Below are 10,065 nucleotides of genomic sequence, written 5' to 3'. Positions count from 1 at the left end.
AATTGCTTCACAGCTCCAGGGTCCCAGGTTCGATTTTGGCTTGGGTCACTGTCTGTGTGGAGTCTGCACATCCTCCCCGTGTCTGCGTGGGTTTCCTGCGGGTACTCCGGTTTCCTCCCACAGACCAAAGATGTGCAGGTTGGGTGAATTGGCCAGGATAAATTGCCCTTAGTGTCCAAAATTCTATGATCTATGATTAACCTAGGCACAACACCGTGGGCCGAAGGGCCTGTTCTGTGCTGTATTTCTCTATGCCTGTGTTACAGGCCATCTTGGACTGGGTGTGCAATGAGAAAGGATTAGTTGGCAATCTAGTTGTGAGAGAACCCTTGGGGATGAGTGACCATAATTTGGTGGAATTCTTTATCATGGTGGATAGTGAGATAGTTAATTCTGCGACCAAGGTCCTGAATCTCAATGAAGGGATGGTATGAGGCATGGCAATGAAGGACTGGGAAACATCACTGAAAGGGAGGTCAGTGGACAAACAGGGTAGAAAGGGAACTGTGGCCAAACCATGGCTTCCAATGTCTCACCAGAGAGAGTGTTTCGATGATGTCACAAAGATGCAGGTAGGGCAGTGGATGTTGTCTGTCTGGACTTCAGTAAGGCCTTTGACAAAGTCTCTCATGGAAGACTGGTACAAAAGGTGAAATCACCCGGGATCAGAGGTGAGCTGGCAAGATGGGTACAGAACTAGCTTGGTCATGAAGGCAGAGAGTAGCAATGGAAGGGTGCTTTTCTGATTGGAGGGCTGTGGCTAGTGGTGTTCTGCAGGGATCAGTGCTGGGACCTTTGCTGTTCGTAGTATATATAAATGATTTGGAGGAAAATGTAACTGGTCTGATTAGTAAATTTGCAGATGACACAATGATTGGTGGAATTGCGAATAGCGATGAGGACTGTCAGAGGATACAGCAGGATTTAGATTGTTTGGAGACTTGGGCGGAGAGATGGCAGATGTAGTTTAATCCGGACAAATGTGAGGTAATGCATTTTGGAAGGTCTAATACAGGTAGGGAATATACAGTGAATGGCAGAACCCTCAAGAGTATCGACAGTCAGAGAGATCTTGGTGTACAGGTCCACAGGTCACTGAAAGGGGCAACACAGGTGGAGAAGGCAGTCAAGAAGGCATACGGCATGCTTGCCTTCATTGGCCAGGGCATTGAGTATAAAAATTGGCAAGTCATGTTGCAGCTGTATAGAACCTTAGTTAGGCCACACTTGGAATATAGTGTTCAATTCTGGTCACCACACTACCAGAAGGATGTGGAGGCTTTCGAAGGTGCAGACGAGATTTACCAGGATGTTGCCTGGTATGGAGGGCATTAGCTATGAGGAGCGGTTGACTAAACTTGGTTTGTTGTCACTGGAACGATGGAGGTTGAGGGGCGACCTGACAGAGGTCTACAAAATTATGAGGGGCATAGACAGAGTGGATAGTCAGAGGCTTTTCCCCAGGGTAGAGGGGTCAATTACTAGGGGGCATAGGTTTAAGGTGCAAGGGGCAAGGTTTAGAGGAGATGTACGAGGCAAGTTTTTTACACAGAGGGTAGTGGGTGCCTGGGGAACTCGCTGCTGGAGGAGGTAGTGGAAGCAGGGACGATAGTGACATTTAAGGGACATCTTGACAAATACATGAATAGGATGGAATAGAAGGATATGGACCCAGGAAGTGTAGAAGATTGTAGTTTAGTCGAGCAGCATGGTCGGCACGGGATTGGAGGGTCGAAGGGCCTTTTCCTGTGCTGTACTTTTCTTTGTTCTTTGTTCAAGGGAAATGAGAGATAGTATCAGATTCAAAGAAGAGGTTACAAATTAGCAAGAAAAAACAATGGAACCTGGGGATTGAGAACAGTTTAAAATTCAGCAAATGCAGACCAAGGAGTTGATTAAGAGGAAAATAGAATTTGAAAGTAAGCGAGCGGGGAACCTAAAACCTGACTGTAAAAGTTTTGAGAGGTGTGTAAAGAGAAAAACAACTGATAAAAGCTAATGTAGGGCCCGAACAGTCAGAAACCGGGAAATTCATAACAGGGAACAAAGAAATGGCTGAGGGACTAAATTGGTACTTTGCTCCTGTCTTCACAAAGGAAGACATGAATAATATACCAGGAGTTCTGAGAAACACATGTTTTCGTGAGGAGGAGAGGGAAATTAGTATCAGTGAAGAATTGGTTTTAGGAAAATTAATGGGATTGAACATGGGCAAATTTCCAGGGCATGATAATCATAGAAGCATAGAATTTACAGTGCAGAAGGAGGCCATTCGGCCCATCGAGGCTGGACTGGCCCTTACAAAGATATACGTATGTATCTCCTCTATCCCCAGAACCCAGTAACCCCCACTTGACATTTTTTGGACATTAAGGGCAATTTATCATGGCCAATCCACCTAACCCGCAGATCTTTGGACTGTGGGTGGAAACCGGAGCACCCTGGAGGAAACCCACGCAGACACGGGGAGAGCGTGCAGACTCCACACAGACAGTGACCCAAGTCACAAATTGAACTTGGGGCCCTGGAGCTGTGAAGCAGCTGTGCTAAATACTGTGCTACCACGCTGGCCAGAGTATTTAAGGAATTGGCCCTGGAAATAGTAGATCCATTGGTGGTCATTTTCCCAAATCCTTTGGACTCTGGAATGGTTCCTACAGATTGGAGGGTAGTGAATAACCCCGCTATTCAAAAAGGGAGGTAGAGAGTAAACAGGGAACTATAGACCAGTGAGCCTAACGTTGGTAGGAGGGAAGTTACTGGAGTCCATTATCAAGGATTTTATAGCACAGCATTTGGAAAGCAGTGGTCTAATCAGACAGAGTCAGCATGGACTTACGGAAGGGAAACCATGCTTGATAAATCTACTGGAATTCTTTGAAGATGCAACCAGTAGAGATGACCAGGGATAACTAGTGGATGTGGTTTATTTAGACTTTCAGTAGGCTTTTGACAAGGTCTCACACAGCAGATTACTGTGTAAAGTTATAACGCATGGGATCACGGGTAGTGCCTTGAGATGGATAGAAAGCTGGTTAGCAGACAGGAAGCAAAGAGTTGGAGTAAATGGATCTCTTTCTGATTGTCAGGCAGTGACTAGTGGGGTACCGCTGATAATCCTGATTCTTTTGCTGTCAGTCTGGTCTCAATAAAATTTGAGACGGATTTGCAGGTATCAATTATTGTTTATTTTAACCAGCTAGCTGGGTGACTCACTCTATTGGGAGAGCAGGACACAACCGTCTCCTGGTACTTCAATAGCCAGAGTGAACAAAGGGGATCAAGCATTTCTGTACAGATACATTCAAGTTGCATCAAATTTCACATACATACCACCAAATAAGGCAACAGTAATGAATGCAAAATTCCCAAAGGCTACCCCGATACACTTCTTGACCTGGCCATCTATCCTGATTGGCTCATTTCACATTCTTCAGCCCTTGGGGGCCCCTTTCACTCAGCCTTCTCGTCCTAGCAATTACCCATCCCCCCATCCAAACCATGCTTTGCCCAGTGTGATGAATGGTATCTGTAACTGCTGTAACTGTACCTTACCTTTAATACATTGGCCCTTTAAGACCAGGCTTGGAACCCTGGGGGACTCCGCCTCTGGCTCCACCCCCAGGAAACTGTATATAAAGTGATGCTTACTGGGCAGCGTGCTGTGAGCACACTTCTCGGCAGCTGTCCGGTTCTCTGGTAATTAAAGCCTTTGAATTACCAATCTGCCCACCTGTGTCGTAATAGAGGGTATCTCACCCAGTACCTTTGTTTATTCCCTGATTACTCATTCTCTACATTATCCTAACTAATTATCCCATTTTGTATCATATTCGTTTGTTCAATTCCTCACCGCAGGGAGCTGTGATAGGACCCCAACTGTTCACACTGCATATTAACAGTTTGGACGAGGGAACTAAATGTAGTGTGCATAAATGTGAGGTAATCTGCTTCAACAGCAAAAATAGTAAGACAGGTTATTATTTGAATGGGTGTAAATTGAGAGAGGCGGATACTCAGCGAGATCTTGGTGTCCCTGAGATTACTGAGAGTAAGCGCGCAGGTACAGCAGGCAGTAAAGAAGATAAATGGTATGTTGGCCTTCATCGCAAGAGGATTCGAGTACAGGAATAGAGATGTTTTACTGCAATTGTATCGGGCATTAGTGAGGCCACACCTGGAGTACTGTGTGCAGTTTTGGTGTCCCTATCTGAGGAAGGATGTTCTTGCTATGGAGGGAGAGCAGCGAAGGTTTACCAGGCTGATTCCTGGGATGGCGGGACTGTCATATGAGGAGAGACTAAATCGGTCAGGATTATATTCATTAGAGTTTAGAAGAGTGAGAAGGAATCTCATAGAAACTTACAAAATTCCAACAGGATTAGACAGGGCAGATTCAGAAAGAATGTTCCCGATGGTGGGGGAGTCCAGAACTAGGGGCCAGAGTTTGAGGATAAGGTGTAAATCTTTTCGGACTGAGGTGAGGAGAAATTTCTTCACCCAGAGAGGGATGAATCTGCGGAGTTCACTCCCACAGAAAGTAGATTGAGTTGAAAATGTGTAATTCAAGAAGGAATTAGATATGGCCCTTGGGGCTAAAGGGATCGAGGGATATTGGGGGAATCAGTTTATTGAACTTGATGATGAGCCATGATCTTAATAAATAGCCGTCTCTAATTGTCCATGAACCAAAAGGCTGACTAGGCCTTTTTGGAGGGTACTCCAGCCTCAACCACATTGCTGTGTGTTTGGAGCCTCATGTAGGCCATTCCAGATAAGGATGGGCTTTTACAACAGTTGATAGTTTCATGGTTACGATTAGAGAGACTAGCTTTCAATCCCTGATTTATCAATTGAATTTAAACTTCACCACATGCTGCGGTGCGATTTGCACCTTTGTCCTTAAACATTGGCCTGGGCCTCTTGATAACGAGTTCAGGGATATTGCAACTATCCCATCATACCCCTGTGTATGATCGTCCTGGTGATGAGGCAGTGTGAAGCATTTATGTCCTTCTACGCAATGGAGTTTCACCAAAATTCCCTTCTCTGGTTTAGCACTGGGCTAAATCGCTGGCTTTGAAAGCAGACCAAGGCAGGCCAGCAGCACGGTTCAATTCCCGTGCCAGCCTCCCCAAACAAGCGCCCACAGTAACTTCATTTTTCAAGCCGACTTGTGACAATAAGCGATTTTCATTTCATTTTTTTCATTTCCACCCTTTTAGGATCCTCGTCCATCCACGAACTATCGGGCTATGACTATGGCCCATTCGATTGCTCACAGTCTGGCAATAGGGCACGATGCTCGAGACTTGGATTGTACCTGTTCAGCCGGGAATCAAAGATGCATCATGAATGAAGCTTTAACGTGAGGAGTTTGATCTTTTTCCCACTGCAATCTGTAACAAGAAGAATTCAAAACAGAAATTGAAGTATTTACAAAACGTCCTCAAAACGTGTTTAATGGGTGATCCTAATGGGGACCCCAATATGACTGGCACCAGTGTCTTTGTGGGGTGGTTTAAATATTAAATTGGGAGCGGAGCCCTGACCCACCTCATCCCTCTCACCAACCTCACCACACCCACACCACCCCTGTGCCCCATTACCATTTATGTCTATTCATCCATTCTGCATACATCCGAACCCTGTCACAACATCCATACATTTAGTCCACCATATTAGTCCTTACCCCCTGCCCCTCCCATGCCCACTCACCTGTTATCCATTATACACAGAACTCTTGAGCCCTATAATCGCATTTTAAGCTGACATCATCATAAAATTATATCTTTGATATGCTCATGCAACGTTCAAGATAAATAAACCCAGTCCTCTTCACAGATGCGTCAACAACCCCTGCAGAGGTGAATACGTTAGAATGGATTGGAACTCAGCCATGCATGCATAATGTGATTGCGTTAAATGGCACAGCCAGCAGCATGGGTTCAATCCCCGTACCAGCTTACCCGAACAGGTGCCGGAATGTGGCGACCAGGGGGTTTTCACAGTAACTTCATACTTGTGACAATAAATGGTTATTATTATAATGTCATGACACCCAGGGCTAGGGCGCGATCAATTCCAGCCCCTCTTGACCGGAGTCACAAACATAAGTGAACTGACCAATAATTCTTATAAAGTTTTCAAGATCCTTGGCCCGAGACTGTGCCAATGACTTACAGGTATGTAAAACATAATAACTGTTTATTTAGAGCAAGAAAGGAGTTAAAACATGCAACAATTAAACTAGAATAACGGCCTGCTAATCTATGGGCCGTATAGTCCGTTCCTGAGTCTAAGCGCTGACGTCAGTGGAGAATCTGTGGACTTTCACGTCAGAAGAATCGGTGCCACACCTGAACCGGTTCTGCTACCGGTGAGAGGCTAGTACCGGCACCGCGTGGACCACCATTGAAACCCACGGAAAACGATGCGGAATCGCCGGGTCGGTGGTCAGTCGAGCTTAAACAATACACCTCCCACACACAGCTGATGGGTTGGCTGGGGCCAGAGGGTACCCAGGGCAGTGCCCGGGGGTGTCAACTATACATCCCAGGGCACCAGGTTTAAAGCGGGCTGTCAGCGGCATGCGCGGCTGAATGGCTGCCTTGCCGGCTGCGGTCATGGTGTTACGCACCCGTCCACCCCAACCCCATAGCCCACCTCCTGGCCACCCCCCCATTACTCCCCCCCCCCCCCCAAGCCCTGGCAGATGCCCCCCATATAATGATATGTGAACGCTGTTTCTTTTTTTTTAAATATAATTTTTATTGGAATTTTTTACAGAAAATATAAAACATAACGACAAACAATGAAATGCAACAAAATAACCCATAATAACTATAACACCCCCAGACCGTATCGACGCATGTATCACATCCCCCACCCCCCCCAACCCCAATGAACAACACAAGAACTTAAAAATAAATTTAAATTAAATAAACAAACATAGTCATCGTCCGCCCCCCCCCCTTTTCCCTCCCCCCCCCCCCCCCCCCGGGTTGCTGCTGCTACTGTCCCCGTACCCTATCGTTGAGCCAGAAAGTCGAGGAAAGGTTGCCACCGCCTAAAGAACCCTTGTACCGATCCTCTCAGAGCGAATTTGACCTTCTCTAGCTTAATAAAACCCGCCATGTCATTGATCCAGGTCTCCACGCTTGGGGGCCTCGCATCCTTCCATTGTAGCAAAATCCTTCGCCGGGCTACTAGGGACGCAAAGGCCAGAACACCGGCCTCTTTCGCCTCCTGCACTCCCGGCTCCACCCCAACCCCAAAAATCGCGAGTCCCCAGCCTGGCTTGACCCTGGATCCTACCACCCTCGACACCGTTTTCACCACCCCCTTCCAGAACTCCTCCAGTGCCGGGCATGCCCAGAACATATGGGCATGGTTCGCTGGGCTCCCCGAACACCTGACACACCTGTCTTCACCCCCAAAGAACCTACTCATCCTCGTCGCAGTCATGTGGGCCCGGTGCAGCACCTTGAATTGGATGAGGCTAAGCCGCGCACACGAGGAGGAAGAATTAACCCTCTCCAGGGCATCAGCCCATGTCCCGTCTTCGATCTGTTCCCCCAGTTCCCCCTCCCACTTAGCTTTCAGCTCCTCTACTGACGCCTCCTCCGCCTCCTGCATAACCTTGTAGATATCAGATATCTTCCCCTCTCCGACCCAGACCCCCGAAAGCACCCTGTCGCTCACCCCCCTCGCGGGAAGCGAAGGGAATCCCTCCACCTGCCGTCTTGCAAATGCCTTTACCTGCAGATACCTGAACATGTTTCCCGGGGAGCCCAAATTTCTCCTCCAACTCCCCCAGGCTCGCAAACCTCCCATCAATAAACAGGTCCCTCAGCTGTCTGATGCCCGCTCTGTACCAACCCTGAAATCCCCCATCCATGTTCCCCGGACGAACCTATGGTTCCCCCTTAACGGAGCCTCCATCGAGCCACCCACTTCTCCCCTATGTCACCTCCACTGCCCCCAAATCTTGAGGGTAGCCGCCACCACCAGACTCGTGGTATACCTCGTAGGAGGGAGCGGCCACGGCGCCGTTACCAGGGCCCCCAGGCTTGTATCCCCACAGGACGCCCTCTCCATCGTTTTCCATGCTGCCCCCTCCCCCTCCATTACCCACTTACGCACCATCGACACGTTGGCCGCCCAGTAGTACCCCGAGAGGTTGGGCAACGCCAGCCCCCCCCCATCCCTACTCCGCTCCAAGAAGACCCTCTTCACCCTCGGGGTGCCATGTGCCCAAACAAAGCTCATGATGCTGCTAGTCACCCTTCTAAAAAAGACCCAAGGGATAAAGATGGGCAAAAACTGAAAAAGGAACAAGAACCTCGGGAGAACCGTCATTTTGACGGACTGCACTCTACCCGCCAACGATAGCGGCACCATGTCCCACCTTTTAAATTCCTCCTCCATCTGCTCCACCAGCCTGGTAAAATTAAGCTTATGGAGAGTCCCCCAACTCCTGGCCACCTGCACCCCCAGGTATCTGAAACTCTTCACTGCCCTCTTAAACGGGAGCCTCCCAATTCCCTCCTCCTGATCACCCGGGTGTACTACAAATACCTCACTCTTGCCTAAATTTAACTTATAGCCCGAGAAGCCCCCAAATTCCGCTAACAGCTCCATCACCCCCGGCATTCCCCCTTCTGGGTCCACCACATACAACAGCAGGTCGTCTGCATACAGCAATACCCGGTGTTCCTCCCCACCCCGCACCAGACCCCTCCATCTCCCTGACTCCCTCAACGCCATAGCCAAAGGTTCAATCGCCAGAGCAAAGAGCAAGGGGGACAGGGGGCACCCCTGCCTGGTCCCACGGTAGAGCCTAAAGTACTCCGATCTCCTTCCATTGGTAACTACACTTGCCATCGGAGCCGCGTAAAGCAGCCTTACCCATTTGATGAATCCCTCCCCGAATCCGAACTGCTCCAGCACCTCCCACAGGTACCCCCACTCAACTCTATCAAACGCTTTCTCTGCGTCCAGCGCCACCACTATCTCCGCCTCCCCCTCCACTGCCGGCATCATAATAACATTTAGCAGTCTCCGCACATTCGTGTTGAGCTGCCGCCCCTTGACAAATCCTGTCTGACCTTCGTGTATCACCCCTGGCACACAGTCCTCTATCCTGGTGGCCAGGATCTTCGCCAGCAACTTAGCGTCAACATTGAGGAGCGAGATAGGCCTGTATGATCCACACTGCAAGGGGTCCTTATCCCACTTCAGGATCAGAGAGATCAGTGCCCGCGACATCGTCGGGGGCAAAGCCCCCCCCCCCCCCCCTCCCATGCCTCATTGAAGGCTCGCACCAACAGGGGGCCCACCAGATCCGCATACTTTTTATAAAATTCCACCGGGAACCCATCCGGCCCCGGGGCCTTACCTGACTGCATTTGTCCAATCCCCCTGACTAGCTCCTCCAACTCTATCGGTGCCCCCAGCCCCTCTACCAGCTCCTCTTGAACCCTTGGGAACCATAGCCTGTTCATGAAGCTCTCCATCCCCCCTCTCCCCATCGGAGTTTCTGACCGGTACAGTTCCTCGTAGAAGTCCCTAAAGACCCCATTTACTTCTGTCCCCTTCTGCACTACATTCCCACCCCTATCCGTCACTCCACCAATTTTCCTAGCCGCATCCCGCCTGCGGAGCTGATGCGCCAACATCCTGCTCGCCTTCTCCCCATACTCAAATACCGTGCCCTGCGCCCTCCTCCACTGTGTCTCCACCTTTCTGGTGGTCAACAAGTCAAATTTGGCCTGCAAACTACGCCGTTCCCCCAGCAACCCCTCCTCCGGTGCCTCCACGTATCTCCTGTCCACATCCAGGAGCTCCCCCACCAGTCTCTCCCTCTCCTTCCTCTCCCTCCTTTCCCTATGGGCCCGGATGGAGATCAGCTCCCCCCGGATCACTGCTTTCAGAGCCTCCCAGACCATCCCCACCCGGACCTCCCCCGTGTCGTTGGTATCAAGATACCCCTCAATACTTCTCCGGACCCTCCTACACACCTCCTCATCAGCCAGCAGCCCCACATCCAGGCGCCAGAGTGGG

At 49.5% G+C, this 10,065-nt stretch overlaps 1 protein-coding gene across 4 annotated transcripts in view; it reads left to right on the top strand.

The window, feature by feature from the left end:
• The window catches only part of LOC119963793 (disintegrin and metalloproteinase domain-containing protein 12-like), a 701,497-nt gene that overhangs the window by 473,181 nt on the left and 218,251 nt on the right, over positions 1-10,065 (top strand). For all 4 annotated transcript variants that reach the window (XM_038793080.1, XM_038793079.1, XM_038793078.1 and 1 more), the window contains one exon: positions 5,226-5,368. In XM_038793080.1, coding sequence (XP_038649008.1) covers positions 5,226-5,368 — 143 coding nt within the window. The remainder of the gene's footprint in view (positions 1-5,225; positions 5,369-10,065) is intronic.

Source organism: Scyliorhinus canicula, chromosome 3 (genome assembly GCF_902713615.1).
Source record: "Scyliorhinus canicula chromosome 3, sScyCan1.1, whole genome shotgun sequence".
In the NCBI taxonomy this organism is placed as follows: Eukaryota; Metazoa; Chordata; class Chondrichthyes; order Carcharhiniformes; family Scyliorhinidae; genus Scyliorhinus; species Scyliorhinus canicula.
Note: the sequence above shows the minus strand (reverse complement) of the source record. Positions and strands in the feature narration are given on the sequence as shown.